Source organism: Lemur catta, chromosome 1 (assembly GCF_020740605.2).
Source record: "Lemur catta isolate mLemCat1 chromosome 1, mLemCat1.pri, whole genome shotgun sequence".
Taxonomy (NCBI): domain Eukaryota; kingdom Metazoa; phylum Chordata; class Mammalia; order Primates; family Lemuridae; genus Lemur; species Lemur catta.
The window spans coordinates 23,012,302-23,030,638 of record NC_059128.1 but is presented as its reverse complement, the minus strand read 5'-3'; the positions used below and the strand labels follow the sequence as shown (position 1 = coordinate 23,030,638).

General features: G+C 37.8%; 1 protein-coding gene across 2 annotated transcripts in view; it reads right to left on the bottom strand.

Annotated features, from left to right (window-relative positions):
- Window positions 1–18,321, bottom strand: part of SNW1 (SNW domain containing 1) — a 29,438-nt gene extending 11,117 nt beyond the window's left edge. The window contains exons 1-9 of one of the 2 annotated variants that reach the window (XM_045562634.1): window positions 18,260–18,321; window positions 13,002–13,155; window positions 9,414–9,575; window positions 4,914–5,009; window positions 4,725–4,831; window positions 3,787–3,891; window positions 2,807–2,876; window positions 2,070–2,135; window positions 204–320 (exon numbers count right to left, since the gene is read on the bottom strand). In XM_045562634.1, the coding sequence (XP_045418590.1) occupies window positions 204–320; window positions 2,070–2,135; window positions 2,807–2,876; window positions 3,787–3,891; window positions 4,725–4,831; window positions 4,914–5,009; window positions 9,414–9,575; window positions 13,002–13,155; window positions 18,260–18,273 (891 nt within the window). In that variant the 5' untranslated portion in view covers window positions 18,274–18,321. The remainder of the gene's footprint in view (window positions 1–203; window positions 321–2,069; window positions 2,136–2,806; window positions 2,877–3,786; window positions 3,892–4,724; window positions 4,832–4,913; window positions 5,010–9,413; window positions 9,576–13,001; window positions 13,156–18,259) is intronic. The other variant, XM_045562645.1, reaches the window with a different exon arrangement.
- Between the last annotated feature and the right edge of the window lie 16 nt (window positions 18,322–18,337).

Below are 18,337 nucleotides of genomic sequence, written 5' to 3'. Positions count from 1 at the left end.
ATGATTCCAGCATGTTGTGAGGGAGCTGGATCACAACTGGTGGGTGTGTGTACATGTCTACTTGCCCACTCCGGGACACACATCACAAGTGAGACTTTCTCTGGGTACTCAGTATTGTAGCTAAATTACTAGTACCTTAGGTAACCAAGAAGAGATTTTAAAAGCATCAAGAGCATTAAACAAGTAAATTATAACAGACCAACCTTCCGATCAGCAATGTAGAGAGCTTCAGCCAGTTTGGCAAAATTTTCATTTATGTGTACTGTCTGTAGTCCTCTTCCATCAGCAGCCAGACGTTTATCTAACGGAATTGTATAACCCTTGTGTGAAAGCAGATAGAAAACACCAGTCACAGATGAGCTACAATAATTATTTAAAATTAAATTTAAATACACCCATTTTTAGAACCACTTAGTTGGAGGATTTTTTTTCTTACATCTTTCTTCACAATTATGCAAAACCATAGCAGTTAACAATGAGTGCTTTGTGTGGAGGATTAAGCACTTTACACCTGTGGTCTCATCTAAACCTTCACAATAACTCTACAGAGCCGGTAACATTATTGTGTCCATTTCACTGATACTTAGGTAATATCCCTCAAGATCACACAGTTAGCAGTGGATAAGCTAGGATTTAAACTCAGACTGTATGATATATGACTTCAGGGCACAAACTCTGGAAAAAGATTCTCATGTTAATATTGTGAATTATAATAAAAGGAAATAGCTGTCAAAAAGCTAAACCGTTGCTCCTCAAGTAAATAGCCATACAATACAATATAAAGGGAGAATAAATTACTTTAATCTTAGTATCTATAGGTAGTTTAATCTGGTGTACTGTCTTAATGACTTGTTAGATTCTTAAAACCCTCTAAATTTTAGAAAATAGAAAATAAGATAAAGTTTATTGGAAAACTGAGATTCTACATTTTGAAATTTTGCATCCCATTTCAATTACTCAAGGAATATGCTTGAATATCCATGTAACTTTTAGGCTTAGCTTTATTCTTCCAGGATTCTGACTAGACTCCCAAGTGTTGACTTTTAGTCCACGGTCTCCCGATAAAATGAAGTGTTACAGAACCCACTCTGGATACTTAGTTGCATACATATTAATCAACCCCAATTAGACCAGTCAACAACCTTTTAGTCTAAGGATGAGTACATAAATTTCTTTAAGGAAGTTAAAGGGCCTTCTTCACCCATCAAAAATAAAATCATGAGGCCAGGCATGGTGATTTACGCCTATAATCCTAGTATTTTGGGAGGCTGAAGTAGGGGGATTGCTTGAGGCCATGAGTACCAGATTAGCCGGAGTAACAGAGAGAGACTCTGACTCTACAAAAAATAGAAAAAATTAGCCAGGCATGGTGGCATGTGCCTATAGTCCCAGCTACCTAGGAGGCTGAGGCAGGAGGATTGCTTGAGCCCAGGACTTTGAGGTTACTGTGAGCTAGGCTGACGCCATGGCACTCTTGGCCAGGCAACAGAGTGAGACTTTGTCTCAATAAATCAATCAAATCATGAAATATGAAGAGAGGAAATAGTGATTACGAAATTAATCACACATTTTACAGATTCTTAACTCCTGGAAGCTTTGGCGATCAGTAGAGATATATAGGATTTAAATAGCTTAATTCTTCAATGTTATAAACAGACAAATAGTTGAAAATTAAAGCACTGAAAATATCCAAATATTTACTCTGTTCTTTCGTCATATGATCATTTAGACTGGTTTAATTTCTTTCAGAAATAATTTTTTTATACAAATTTGAATTTTCTAAAGAATACCATCTTACATTGACAGGTACTTTATCCTACTTATTCCTTTTCTGTTTGTTTCTGATAGCTGCAATTCACTAAAAGAATCTACATAGTATTTATGTGCCTGGCATACTAATATTTCTATGACATTAAAAAAAGTCATATAAATTGGGTGTTCCTTTTTGAGACTAGTCAGTTAAGCAAGTGCTAAGGTTTCAGCTAAAGTTACCCAGGCTGTAGCTCTTTCCCGGGTGTTTTCCAGTAGGTTATAATACTAAGATACTGATTTTATGACATCTTAATTACCTTTGCATTTTTCCAGTTAGAAATACAAGGAGGAATCTTCCACTCTTGTTGTTCCTTTACAGTCATCTGAATTGATAGAAGAATGAAAAAAAAATTTTTAGATTTATAGTCCAGTTAAAAACCCAAGTATGATCTTTATCTTCAAAGACAGCACCATATACACAGACATACGCAGATTTAGTCAAAGGCAAAAATTCTGTTTGTTTTGATAGCACTATATATATACTATCTTCTCATATCATGGATTCTAGTATTAATAACTTTGAACTAGTGTAAAAAATGGAAAATAATCTAGAAATCATTTTTGACAGCTATAAATGCTGACTAGTATTTTTCCATATTTAAAGTGAAAAATTGTTCTTTCAGATGAAAAATTGTTCTTTTGAGTAATGAAACATATCTTTAAGAGCCACTCAGATTACGAATCAGAGACCTAATGAACTCAAGTATTTACTTCCTATAACGTCATTCATGTGAAACAGCAGACTCTGTTCACTGCATTAAATGCAGGGTTTAGGTTACTAATAACAAAATTTATAGCTAACATTTTATACACATCCTCATAAGCACTCTGGGAACTACACTTTGTAATCTTGATTGGGTCCCTATTTCATCTTGAGAAATAAGAAAACTACTACTCAGTGTGGTGATATGTATCTGTACAGGCATAAGGAGGTTACTTATAAAATGAATAATCATGAGTAGAAGAAAAGAATTTAGACTGTAACAAAGAATACCTTTCGGCTAGGAGAATGCATGACAGGTGCAGGAGGAGAAGGTGGTCCCCGGGGGATTTTCTTATTGATCCTGAAGGATAAATCAAAGCACAACCAGAGAGTGATGTACTTTTTCCCCTTTTTAGGTATTATATCTCAAGCATGCCCTCCTCATTTTTTTGTTGTGTAAAGTTTCAAATATAGACAAAAACAGAGACTGCAAACGAAAGCCCATCTATCATACAACTATCGCTCAGCTTCAACAGGAGAACACGGCCAACCCTGTTATCATCACTCATCCCACCTTACAATATTATCATTTCACAGAGTAATATGCTTTTTTCCTTTTTAAAAAGTAGCTTAAGGTACAATTGACATACAATTAACGATATATAAAAAGTGTACAGTTTGATTAAATTTTGATTTAATACGCCCACGAAACCATCATTACAATCAAGACAGTGAACATACCCATCACCCCCAGAGTTTCTGCCTGCTCCTTTGACTATCTATCCCTCTTATCCCTTCCATCTCCTCTGTCCCCACCTGCTTCCCCAGAGGCAAGCACTGACCAACTTCCTGTCACTATAGTTTGCATTTTCTAGAGTTTTATATAAATGAAATCATACTGTAATTATTTTTGCCTAGCTTCTTCACTCAGCATAATTATTTTGAGATTCATTCATGTTATTATGTACATTTTTTATTTTTGTTTGTTTTAGACAGGGTCTCACTATGTTGCCCAGGCTAGACTCCAACTCCTAGGTTCAAGTGATACTCCCACCTCAGCCTTCTGAGTAGTTGGGACTATAGGTGTGTACCACTGTGCCTGGCCATTGTGTGTCAAAAGTTTATTCTTTGTTATTGCTTAAAAGTATTCCATGTATGGATATATCACAGATTGTTGATCCATTCGCCCATTAATGGACATTTGGGCCACATTTCTCCTTTAATATCTTTTTTAAGAATAGTGGTTCATTCTCATAAAGCCATTTACTTACTTGAACCTTGGAGGCTCCATTGGATCTTTCTGCATTTCTACCATGCGAATAACCCTCTGTTTAGCTCCAGAGTTGAAAGCCACTCCTTGCTGAGATGGTGTGTATCTGAAGAAAGCAGAAGAAAACTAAAGGTGTAACTAGTTCAAGCTTTCAGTAGGTATTTTCCTTCTATTACAATCCTAAACTAGACTACATTTTCAATTTCTTTCACAAAGTATTAACGGAAAATTACAAAATATTTAGGCAGAGAAGACAATAATAGAGATAAGAAAACTAACAGAAATTAGGAGTTACAAGCAAAATGTAAACGTGAATGGTATTAGTTTGCAAATAATCCATCCTCATCCATTTTCCAACATGGAACGTGCAGTGTTCAGTTTCATCAATAAGAGGTCTGGAAAAGAGTACCTATTTTGTAAGTCTGCATTTCAGGAAAAAACACCCATAATAATCCTGGCAGGCAACTTACAGTTAGCAGTTTTTGGTTAATTATAGCTTGTGAAACAGAAAAAGAATAATGACAGCAACCCTACCAGCTCTGAATTTTCCCTTAATATCTGTATCTTATTCATCTCTCCATGCAAAGATTTAGTTGAGTGAAACCCTTCAAAATCTATAAGTATTTTAAGGATACCAGTTATATATAAATGGAAAACTTTAAATAATAATTGTGGGTGGGATCATATACTGCAAGTAATTATTAATTTCTAAAGACAAAAAATATATTTTAAAAATAGCATAAAAACTAGTATCTTAAAGTGGACATCTTAAAAAAATTCTGCTTTCAGTTGTCTGCAAAGAGAGTGGATAGGCTTCAAGTAATTATCCAAACAATGCATTTATAACTGTTACTAAGTAGAATAGTAAAAGAATATCAGGACCATCCCAATATGATTCAAGTTGCAAATGAAACTAAGACTTCTAGGCATGATTCATACCGGATATACTGAGCAGGAGCCAGTTTGTCAGCTGCTCGAACTGGCATGGCTGCGGCAACCTTCTGCGATACTGATTTTTCTAAGGCTACCCTTGTCTTTTCTGTTATCTGAAATCAGAAACATTGCATTGAGTGGTGTGGAAGTTAATAAGGATGTAAAAAGTCATCTAATACATCAATTCCCAGTTACCTCTTTAATAGCTTCTTCATCGGGTCTTTGCAGGTCTGGATCATCTGCATTCATAACCTCCTTGGGAACCAGGTCAGTGTATTTGCTGTAAATGATCTAAAATGTTCAAACACAAAGAGGCTTAAGAAAAGCAAAGAATGAAAAGAAGCCACCTCATTAAATCATTTCAGATGTCAACATGTCCTCTCTCAACACACTTATAAATTTAGGACATTCAGATTTTGTCTTTTAGATTTTAAAACCAAGAAAGCTTAAAATATATACACAAATTGCTACCCTGGCTATGTTAATAATTTTCCCTTGACCCCACACATTTAAATTATTTGAGATGGTCTAATAAAGTCAGTAGCCAAATAAATTGTGCCAACAAGATCTTATGCATCAATGATCCCTGTTTTTGAGGCTCACTAAGACTTGAAATTAATGATGATATAAAGTTGCCTATAGTACCATTATCTTGGATTACAAACTCATCAGAATTTAAGTCAGGTTACCAAATAATATCCAAATTCATTAGGCCTAGAAAATTTCATTGACTTCATCCTACTTATGCTTCTCTTCTCTGGCATCAACTTATTCCTAGACTAAGAAAATAAACATGTGCCATAGTCAAAAACACCAGAAAACTTTCTTCCATGAAAAGACAAAAAGGGAAAACAAAAAAAGAAAGAACAAAATACATTCTACATATACAACTTATTTTATACCCATTATTCAAATTTAGGACTGTATAATGTTTTCTACTAAGCCCAGCATGGTTTCTATTAGGCTGACACGGATGTTGCAGGCCCTTGACAGATAAAATATTACTTACTTTCATGTCCATCTAACGCTTCTCAAACATTTTCACAGAAAGTTACATGGCAGATTTTAAAGTAAAAAAGAGATACCAGAAATTCAACAAAAAATGAACATTCTAGATTGTAATGCTTTAGTTAGAAATTATTGACACAAAAGAAACGACAACTTATGAATATGAGAGAAAATCAAATTCCTAGGCACTTGAGATCTTTAAAAATTTTCTGTAGAAGAAAACTGTTTACTAACACAAGTCGAAGTCTTATAATAACTGCATTCTATCATATGACATTCCTTAAAACAATTTAAAGGAAATACATGCAATTCCTAATTTCCTATTTCAAATAACAGAGCAAAAAAACACTTTACGGCTTATGTGACCTAACCTGATTTTGCCTACACCTCAGTCTCCCCTTATAACTCTCACTCTCTCACTCAGTATGCTTCACTCACACTGGCTCTTCCGTTTCTTGAACATAATGTGCTTTTCCCCAATTCTGGGCCTTTATAGAGTGTTGTTTCCAGTTCTCAATCTGTCTCAGGTCAAAGGTCCAGCACTGGTGAGGTGTCCTCTGACTATCTTGGCTAGTAGCAACCCCTCCCCACCCCTTCTATTCCATAGCACTCTGTTTACTGTCTTCAAAGTGCTGTTCACAGTATCAAATTACTTACCTACTTATCTGTCTCCCCTATTAAAATAATAATGATAATAGCTAATATTTATTAAGCACTTTGTATGCCACTGTTTAATATACATTAACTAATTTAACCGTTTTATCAACCCTATGAGGTATGCACAAAGATTATACTCTCATTACTGATGAGAAATCTCTTATTCATTAAAAGTATCTCCAGTGCCTATAACAATGCCAGGTCCACAGGAGACATTCAGTCAATATTTTTTGTACAAATGAATCAATAAATGAATTTTAAGGGTACTCTATTACACGTTAAAGGTTCTTATATTTTAGGCCCTATGGAGCTTTCTCTATAAGCTATTGATTTCCCAGAAAAAAACTATCTCATGGCTATAAACGGAAATCTCTAGCTTGTTTTTTTTCAGGAGTAAGAGGGATCATGCAAGCAAGTATAGATGATTTAGCACAAAACATGTACTATTGTTATGTGAGCTATTAGAGTAACCATCCTCTAAGAGTGTTCATTTTGGAAGGGACCCTAAAGCTTACTCTAGCACAGCGGTCCCCAACCTTTTTGGCACCAGGGACCAGTTTCATGGAAGACAGTTTTTCCACGGACAGCAGGTGGGGGAGCTCAGGCAGTGATGCGAGTGATGGAAAGCGGCTGTAAATACAGGTGAAGCTCTGCTCGCTCGCTTGCCTGCTGCTCACCTCCTGCTGTGAGGGCCCCTGTTTCTAAGTTTCATGGAAGACAATTTTTCCACGGATGTGATGGGCAGGGAGCAGCAGAGCTCTGCGGCCCAGTCCCTAACAGGCCATGGACTGGTACCAGTCCACAGCCTGGGGGTTGGGGACCACAGCTCTAGCGAGAAGAGTGAGACTCAGTACATTAAAATCACACAGCTACTAACTGACCTCAGAAGTCTTATTTCCTTTTAGAAGGGAAAAATCAAAACCACTGCAAATTGAAAGTTATATAACACTCCAGATAAAAATACCAACACTATGAAGGGTTAATCACTTTTACATTATACAAGCTTTTTATATTATAAAAGTGATTCACTCTTCAATCATTATAGGAAGGGATTCTAAGTAAATGGCTCCCTAGTAGTCATATATGTTCGACATAAAGTCTCAATACTAATTTAGAATACAAGAGCCATTTGCTGTTTCTTATTTGGGATTCCAAAGTTAATAACCCTTTAAATGAGCATCAGTAAGATTCTAGCATCTCACAAGGCTGAGTGAAGGACATCCGAAGAGCAAGATTCCTTCATGGTAATTAACTATAAAACCCCAAATTTTTATAGCCTGAGAACTAAATGTGAAGAAACTCAGTACATCCCAGGAGGCAAAGGGGCTTGGGAGGGTTATCTGAAAAATACAATATACTCTTGAAGATATCAGAAGCACACATGAGCTTTGTGAACAAGATCAAGTACTAACTCATCTGTGAAACAGATGTTTTCTTATTATTGAAAACCGGCAAAGAACTAGACTGACTAAAAGGATAAGCCTGTCAACATACTCACATTCACCATGTGAGGAAGAAAGAAAAACACTATCCTTAGGCTTAGCTAGTTTGTGAAATTATACAAACAATCATAACATGCAATTTATCATGGAGTCAGTTTAAAGTTGCTGGGGTTTCTTGGGGGGAGTGGTAACAACCATAGCTCACTGCAGCCTCTAACTCCTGGGCTTAAGTGATCCTCCTCTGTCAGACTCCCAAGCAGCTAGGACTACCGGCATGCCACCTCACCCAGCTAATTTTTAAATTTTTTGTTGAGACAGGGTCTTGCTATGTTGCCCAGGCTGGTCTCAAGCTCCTGGGCTCAAGTGACCCTCCCGCCTTGGCCTCCCAAAGTGTTGGGATTACAGGCGTGAGCCATCATGCCAGCCCCAATAGTCTTTATATTCAAACGGATGAGGGAGCCACCTGCTAAGGATGAGACAGGATGGAAGGGTGTAGGAATTAAGGCTTGGTGGGAGTACCAACGGAACCAAGCTGAAACAGGAGACAAAATTTGCATGATTACATAATTGTTTTCCCCAAAGACTCAGCAGCCATGGTGCAGGAGCAAAGGATAAGCTGTCAGTGCTATTTTGAGGGTAAAATGAAAAAGCCTGGGGGAAAGAGAGGCAAAGAATAGGCACTAACATCTCTCAAATATTTTTCCCATCATTAATTCTGAAGAGATCTTTTATTACTATCTTATTTATTTACAAGAAAAAAAAATAACTAGGTCTTCTTAAAAACAGTTCCTTGGCCCTGAGTGTAGCTTCTCTGTGATGAGATTATTTTAAGTAAATTTTATTTTTGGTTTCTGGATTACTTTGTAAGCAGGGACATCCTAAATCTGGATGGCAAATGCTAGCTTTGTACTTAATCTAGGGCAAAAGAAGTCTGTGTAACTTATTATATTCAAATGAACTATTAAAATAAGTATCTATGTAAATACTCTCTTAGTACATGGAAAAAATTAGAAGAGACTAAAGATAAAATTAAAAGTTGATTTTTTTTAGGGCTCTGGGATTGTATATTTTTATTTTATTTTTTTTTTGAGATAGTCTCTTGCTCTGTTGCCCGGACTAGAGTGCCACTGTGTCAGTGAGCCTCGCTCACTGCAACCTCAAACTCCTGGGCTCAAGTGATCCTCTTGCCTCAGCCTCCCGAGTAGCTGGCACTACAGGAGTGCACTATCACACCCGGCTAATTTTTTCTATTTTTAGTAGAGACGAGGTCTCTTTCTTGCTCAGGCTGGTCTCAAGTGGGATTGTAGATTTTTAAAAATTTGCCAGCATTTTTACAATGTTAGAACTATAATTGTTTTTAAAATATAAAACAAATAAAAATCCTGAGTATACACAAGCTATCACAAACTCAGAGAATTTCAAAGGAAAAAGTCATTGCTTGATACTGAAGTTATTAGCCCAAGTATACATCATTGCTACTTTTAACATAAAACAAATGGCAAGAGATTTGTTATTTCCACAAAATTAAAAAAAAAATTCTTCACAAAATATCTATCATCAAGAAAAAGAAAATCAATGAGAGCATTACCTTGTCTTTTGACTGTCCTTGTCGAGCAATTGCATCATATTTAATTTTTCCTTCAGGATCCACCTGAATGGCCAGTGCATTCGACATTTTTTTCTTTCGTCCCATATCCAGTGGATACTGGGCCACATGGATCTCTGGAAAAGCACCTCCATCTCCAAAATCCTATAGAAAGAAAGAAAGAAAGAAAGGAAAGGAAGGGAGGGAGGGAGGGAGGGAGATAGAAAAAGAAACTATTTAGTAGTAATTTGAGATTCAAGACATATTCATTCATTCAACAATTAATTATTGAGCCCTTAGTATGCTAGATGCTGGAGATATGGCAGAGATCCCTGCCTCTTGTGGAGTTTACATTTAGTATGCAAAGACACAAAAAACATACTCTTTGGTTTGTGGTAAGTACCATGAAGGTTATACCGGGACTGCAAAGGGGCTACTTTCAATAGGGTGGTTGGGACAGCCTTTGTGAAGAAGTTAACATGTGAGCTGAAGCCTGAATGATAAGAAAGCAGTTATGGGAAGCTCAGAGGGAAGCATTTTTTAAGCAAAGCAAACAGCAAGTGTGAAGGCCCTGTTGCAAGAATAAACGTGGCATATTTTAGGAAATGAGAGTTTAGTGGGGCCAATAGCTTCTTAAGAACAGTGAAGCTGTCACATAGGTTGCATGGGTAGACAAATACCAGACCATGAAGGGGCTTTTAGGCATGGCAAGGAATCTGGATTTTATATATGTGGCAGGAAGAAACTAAGCAAAACATTTAGGACAAGGCAAAGATTTTCACTTTAGCATATATATAACATATATATATTTAGTGAGGAACAGGTAAAGCTATACTTAGGGCAGAAATGTTAAGAATTTTTTTCTTGGAATCATTTTATTAACATGGTATCATTTCTTCACTGTTATGTGAGAAGCAAATGAATAGGATAGGAACAACCCAGAAATGAGTTTATCACATTTCTACTGGTAATTATATACAATTATTTAGGAGAGAGAACTAGAACTTCTAAAGTAGAACAAGCCAAATAAAGTCTGTCAATAAAATTTAATATTTAAAAAAATGTGTGTAATCAAATAAACATCTGAAGATCAAGTGTAAATTTTGAAGTTTTTAAGTACCATTTGCCTTTTAATTTAAAAATCATAATTCACACTTATACTATCTCATTTAATCCTTACAATTCTTATTTTCATATGGAAAAAATTAAGGTTTGTAAAAATTAAGTGATTTTTCCCAAGGTCTTACAGCTAGCATATGCAGGACTTGAACCCAGATCTTTGACTCCAAAAAACTTTGTGGGGTTTTTTTTTTGTGATTTTTTTTTTCTTAATTTTTAGTTTTTAAATTTAGAGACAGGGTCTCCCTGTCCCCCAGGCTGAAACATGATCACAGCTCACTGTAACCTCCAACTCCTGGGTTCAAACAATCCTCCCACCCCAGCGTCTTGAGTAGCACACACCACCATACTAGGCTAATTAAAAAAAAATTTATTTTGTTTTTTTAGAGACAGGGTCTTGCTATGTCGCTTAGGCTGGTCTTGAACTCCTGGCCTCAAATGATCTTCCTGCCTTGGCCTTCCAAAGTACTGGGATTACAGGTGTGAGCCACCAGGCTCGGCCAGCTTTGTATTTTCTGCTCCTCTGAAATACCTTTCTTTTAGATCAAAAAAGCCAAATTAGCACTACTAAGACATGATAAAAATTATATATACGTTAATCATTTGATAAAAAAAATTTTGTGAAAATAACCACTTTTACAAGACTTCTTCAGGCAATATTCCATTAGATCCAAGATATATGAGTTCCTAGGTACAATATTCATATTTGCTAAAGACAGCACTAAAATTTTTGAAAACCAACAGAGTAAAACTGAAAGACATTTTCTTGTAAATTAGGCAGAAATAGTTAAAGCATTCCTAAGAAAAGTGCTTCCTGTACCAAGGCCATCAATCTGACACATGCTCACATTTGCTAGAGTTCTTCAACTATAATAAGCACTTCAGAACTGTAGATGTAGCATTATGTGGTCATTAAGCTTGCCAGAAAATCATAGCTTTTACTTTGAAAACTAGAACAAAATGCCTTCTTCCACAGAACATTCACTCCCCTCAAGAAGCATCCGTGGCATTTCCAAATTAGCTGGACATTTCTGTTTGATTTTCAAATAAACTGTTCTGTTCTACCAGGATATATGAAACCTTTGATAGTCAAGTAAGATTTTAAAAAGCTAATAGCAACCAAATATCATAATGCTGAACTGCAAGGATGAGCTTTCCATTGTATATAAAATGATGCCTGCCACCCTTATTCTGTAATCTATTGAGAGACCAAAGAATATTTATAATCTATAAAAGAGACACTCCAGTCCTCTATTAAATAATGCCAATCATTATGTTTCTGCCCCAGATAAGATTCCTTGATGATCTTTTATTTTGCTCTGTTTTTCACAAATTACACTATTACAGAGAACAGAAACAGCAACAAAAATCCTTTAATAATTATAGTAAGACTGGCCCTTCACTCACTAGAATTCATAAGGACCAAAGGAAAGCTGAGAAAAAAAAAACAGCGAATATGTTAGGACAAGATATGATCTAGCGGGACGTTCATCTTATAGGCTCTATAGTCTGGTACGCAGGAGAATGACTAACATGAGAGAGGTTGAGAATACAAATGGCTTCTGGTAGGGTTCTAAGGAATAAGTTTCAATTTAACGAATACTGTGGTCACCTCTTAGAGGCATGTGAGAAAAAGGCATGAACCCTTCAAATTTGTAAAGTAAACATCATAAGCACATAAGGACAGAATGAATATAAGAATAACTGGGTACAAAAATGAATGTTATAGCCACTTCAGATTTTTAACAGGGTATGAAAATTCTGTGGAACATGGAGGAAGAAAATTTGCAGGAGTCAGAATGAATATTGGGAGAGAGAGAAGAAAAAGTCTTCATAAAAGTGGAGGAGATCTTGAGGAGGCAAAGTATTTTAGTCTCAATTATTTGCTTTTCTCCCTAGATAAGTGGTCAAGTATGGGACTGCTACCCTGGAATTAGGGACAGGAATATTTATTAAACTGACGTACAAGATCTTGAGCAATCAGAAGAATAGGTACTGCCATGGAAGTTTGTTCTTTGGGAATAATAAGATAGAGATACAAAAGGATCACTCCAGATTCTTCCTTCTCTCTCACTGCCTCCAAAACAACCAAATGTTGTCTCTTATACCTCCTAAAAATGAAACATGAAATCCACTTTCACTCTTATTTTAATCTTACTTTCCCATTATTTTCTATATGCTATAATTCCTGGATTTATAAAATGTTAGTTTCTTTTGTAAATGTTTGATAGTTTGACATAAGAATAGACGAAATGGTACAATTCTCTAGTGATCACAAAGCAGTGACAGATAACAAACAAAAAGAAAAAGATAAATCTTCCGAGGGAAGGACACGTCTTTAGAGCTCACAACCAGAACTTCTATCACAAAGAAATTCATAATCAGAGGTTCTAGGGTTTAAATTTATGTTATAGAGTACTATAATAAATTTCAGCACAACTTCAAAAATGCAAACTGAAGATCCATATTTACCTCTAATAACCGAGGTATCCAGCCTTTCCGATACCCGTATGGAGGAGGTTCTCTTCGGGAGGATACCAGTGAGGTCTGCCGTGATCTCTGGGATCTTGCCTTTTCTTCAGCCTCAAGCTGGTCCTGAGATAGCTGAGTAGGTGCAGGTAAAAAGCTACAAGCAAAGATAATAAAAGTCAGAATTTTGAAAAAACTCTTACATTTAATTTGTTTATTGCAATTTGGCCACCAGAGACAATTTTTCCTAGAATGCTTTTTCCTTTCAGCAAAAAAGCAGAATTTTCAATGATTTATGGCAGTATTCAATACCAGTCATTTTCTCATGTGTGGAAAGAAATGCTCAAAGGCATACAGTAAAAACATTTGACTAGGACAAAGGCAATTGACATCCAGAATAAAAAATTAACAGATTATTTCACATAATAAACTATTAAGCTTTTATGCTTCCATTTTCATTTCTTATAAAAGTAAACAACCTTAATTACCCAGGGACTACCTAATATATGGTTTTCTAAGTATCCTAGGTATTCTTGATACTCCTTACTTTTAATTATTTTAGCGTCAATACTAAAGAACTAGGATTAAAATTGAATGTAAAAAAGACGCAGAAGAAAGAAAACACAAGTTGCCTATTTAAGTGCATTTTATCAAAGGTATCTAGTTTAGAAGGTAATTTAAAACTTAAAGAGGTCAAACAATCAAAGGAGAAGCCCTGAAGATGTAACTTATTATTATTTAATCAACGTAACATTTTTACTAAACCATTCTTAACAATTTTTAAGTATTATAAATGTTATTATATTGACACCCCAAAGTACCACAAAGGGATTCAATAGATGCATATGGCCAATGGAAAAAATAATTCAGATTCCTTTGTGATTCTTGGCTAGTAAGCATACTTGAATAAGCAGTAGACTTTATTCATTTATTCAGAAATATTTATTGATTACTTAGGTTCAGGCACTTTGCTAGGAAGGCAATGAGACTGTAAACTGAGAATGATAAAGACAGGTTACAGTCTTGCAGAGGAGAAAGACAATCATACAAATCCATAATTAAAAATCATATTAACTAATGAAGGAAAAGTACAGAGTGCTACGACAGCTTTCATCAGAGGGATCTAATCCAGTGTGGGGAGGTCATGTAATGTAATGGCCAACAGCCCAGAGTTCAAATCCTATCTATGCCGCTTACTAACCTGGATAAGTTACTCACCTCTCTGAACCTTTTGTCTCATTTGTAATGACAGATCATAAGAGTACCTATTTCATAAGGTTCTGGTAAGAATTTTTTTTTTTTTTGGAGACAGAGTCTCACTCTGTTGCCCAGGATAGAGTGCCATGGCATCAGCCTAGCTCACAGCAACCTCAAACTCCTGGGCTCAAGCGATCCTCCTGCCTCAGCCTCCCTAGTAGCTGGGACTACACGCATGCAGCACCATGCCTGGCTAATTTTTTCTATATATATATATATATTTTTAGTTGTCCATATAATTTCTTTCTATTTTTTTAATAGAGACAGGGTCTCACTCTTGCTCAGGCTGGTCTCGAACTCCTGAGCTCAAACGATCCACCAGCCTCGGCCTCCAAGAGTGCTAGGATTAGAGGTGTGACCCACCTCGCCCGGCCAGGTTCTGGTAAGTATTAAATGAGAAAAAACCATGAATCAGTTGGCACAGTGTCTAGATACTGTTCAATACGTGTTCCATAAATGTTTATTTGGAGCTGTGCCATGAGTCTCCCAGTTTGGGTTAGCTGCTCCCCATCTAAGCTCCCACAAGACCCTTGGCATACCACCACAAGAACATCTGTCTTACTGCATTTCAATCATCTGTTCATTTACCTATCCTTCCTTCACTAGACTGTGAGCAACCTGAGGAATCATGCCTTGTGCTTCCTTCATCCCTAATGCTAGCTCACAGCAGGGCTCCTTAAATGTGTGCTAGAGAAATAAATTCACTCTACCCTTGGCACTCACCATCTTTATGTCACTACAGCCTTCTTTTCTTTCCTTAAACAAACCATCTCAGGATATTTACATTTGCTATTCACTTTGCCACAAAGTGAATAAAAATTTATTAAAAACAATTTTGGCCGGGTGCGGTGGCTCACGCCTGTAATCCTAGCACTCTGGGAGGCCGAGGAGGGTGGATCGCTCGAGGTCAGGAGTTTGAGACCGGCCTGAGCAAGAGCGAGACCCCGTCTCTACTAAAAATGGAAAGAAATTATCTGGACAACTAAAAATATATATAGAAAAAATTAGCCCGGCATGGTGGCACATGCCTGTAGTCCCAGCTACTCAGGAGGCTGAGGCAGCAGGATCGCTTGAGCCCAGGAGTTTGAGGTTGCTGTGAGCTAGGCTGATGCCACGGCACTCACTCTAGCCCGGGCAACACAGTGAGACTCTGTCTCAAAACAACAACAACAACAACAACAACAACACACACACACACACAAAAAACAACAATTTTGCCTATGCTTTTATAGAAAACTCTTCCTCAGAAATTTTAACAGTACTGACCAACTGAATACAAACCAAGGTTCTCATGATCCCCTCTTTGGGTTAATTATTAGGTTGGTGCAAACATAATTGTGGTTTTAGCATTGCTGAAATTTGCCTTTGATATTGGAATACATTCTTAAATAAATGTGGTTATGTTATACATCATTTTAATGTGCATTTCTTGCTTTATTTTTTTTGCTAATGACTTATTACTTATTTATTTTATATTTATTTTAGACTATAGAAATGATGTTAGACAAAAAGCAAATTTGAGCGATTTGCTTATTCCAGTTCAAAATGGGTAGTAAAGCAGCGGAGACAACTCGCAACATCAGCAACACATTTGGCCTAGGAACTGCTAATGACCATACAGTGCAGCGGTGGTTCAAGAAGTTTTGCAAAGGAGAGGAGAGCTTGAAGATGAGTGCAGTGGCCAACCATCAGAAGTTGACAACAACCACTGAGAGCAATCCTTGAAGCTGATCCTCTTACAAATACATGAGAAGTTGCCAACCATTCTGTGGTCATTTGGCATTTGAAGCAAACTGGAAAGGTGAAAAAGCTCAATAAAATTGTTGTTTTGAAGTGTCGTCTTCTCTTATTGTATGCAACAACAATGTACCATTTCTTGATGGAATTGTGATGTGCCATGAAAAGTGGATTTTATACAACAACCAGCTGGCAACAACCAGCTCAGTGGTTGGACCGAGAAGCTCCAAAGCACTTCCCAAAGCCAAACTTGCACCAAAAAAAGGTCATGGTCACTGTTTGGTGGTCTGCTGCTGGTCTGATCCACTACAGCTTTCTGAATCCTGGGGAAACCATTACATCTGAGAAGTACGCTCAGCCAATTGATGAGATACACTGAAAACTACAATGCCTACAGCCAGCATTGGTCAACAGAAAGGGCCCAATTCTTCTCCAGGACAATGCCCCACCCCACGACGCACAACCAACGCCAACACTTCAAAAGTTGAATGAATTGGGCTACGAAGTTTTGCCTCATCCGCCATATTCACCTGACCTCTCGCCAACCGACTACCCCTTCTTCAAGCATCTCCACAACTTTTTGCAGGGAAAACACTTTTACAACCAGCAGGATGCAGAAAATGCTTTCCAAGAGTTCCTCGAATCCCGAAGCACAGATTTTTACGTTACAGGAATAAACAAACTTATTTCTCATTGGCAAAAATATGTTGATTGTAATGGTTCCTATTTTGATTAATAAAGATGTGTTTGAGCCTAGCTATAACGATTTAAAATGCAGTCCAAAACCGCGATTACTTTTGCACCAACTGAATAATTTGCTAAGACAGCTCACAGAACTCAGGGACACACCTTTACTAGTTTATTATAAAGGATATTACAAAGGATACTACTGATAAACACCAGATGGAAGCTATAGAAAGCTATGTAATCCCCAAGGCTGGCCATTTAAAGATTGCATTCTGCCACTGCAATTTTAAGCACACAACACCCATGCCATCTCTAGGAATTTTTCCTGTGTGTCCATTTCAAATTCCACCTTGTCCATAAAGCGTTCCCTCATAACTCTACTAGTCTAAGTCACAGTGCCTCATACCTGGGGGGCACTCAAATATTTGGAGCCTGTAACATTTACTGACGGAAACTCTCCAGGCTGTAGAGCTCATTCCACCTAATTCCTTTTGCATTACGGTTAGTACTACCAAAATAAGCATTTTGTGTTGTTTCTTAATTTTATATCTGCATGTCTCCTACTCCAACTTCCGTGAAGCCGAAGACATCCTTCTGTATACATAACCCCTAGGATAGAGTAAGGCACCCAACAGAATTTCGGCGAATCAAAATTCCCGAAAGAATTTTCCGATTAAAACATTTTTAGGATTCATACTGTCATCAACCAGGAAAAATACGTGAGAAGAATGAAGTTTGTTAACGGGGTTCAAGCTATGTCCTAAAATAATTACTTTCTTTACAACCTTCTTGAACACTAGACTTTTCTCGTTGAGTTCACACGTAAAGTTTTTCTACTTAGGTGGGGTAGCAAGGTCACGGACTAGAGGGAGTTGCATAACTTCTTGGAATCTCCCACTTGGAGCATCTTTATCTTACAGGCGGGGAGCGCTTTACATAAGGTTACTAAGGCAACGCGCAACAGCAAAAATCTGAGGTGGTTCTATCTACCGAAGAAATTCTAAGATCCAAAGTTAAAGGGCGGAGCAGCGGCGCACATTAGTAGACAGTGGCCACTACCGTGGCTCATTTAAAATCTCTGTTCAGCTCTGGGCCCCTTTTATTCAGGAATCCTCGTTTCGGGAAACCGAGTGCACGGCGGCAAGAGAGGTACCGCCGCAAGCAAACCGCCGGAAAGCCGCGCAGTCGCATCCCGCGCGCTCCACCCCGCCCAGACAGATAAGCCGCTGCCCTCCACAACCCCGCCGAGTCCCCCCAAGCCGCGGACCCGAGGGAGCGCTCTTCACACCCTGAAAGATGCTCTAGCGAAAAACTTGTGCGACTCCTGGGCGTCTGAGGCCACGCCTCGGCTTTCGGCCTCAGCGAGGGGGCAAACTAAATCCTGGAAGCCGCCCAGCAAAGACCCCAGCTTTGGCGAGGCCTAGTCGCCACGGCGGCCGGTGGGAAGGCCTAGCCAGAGTCTTGGCCCACGACACTCTGTGCTCCGGGCTAGATCGCCGCCCGGAGAGTGTGGACAGAGAAATAAAAAAGATCGGTACTCCGAGACCCTTCCGTATCGAAGACCCGAGTCAACAACCCACCTGGTGAGCGCCATCTTCTTCCGCTTCTTCCAGCGCGAGCGACAGCACCGCGGGGCGGGTCTTTCCCGGCGACACAGA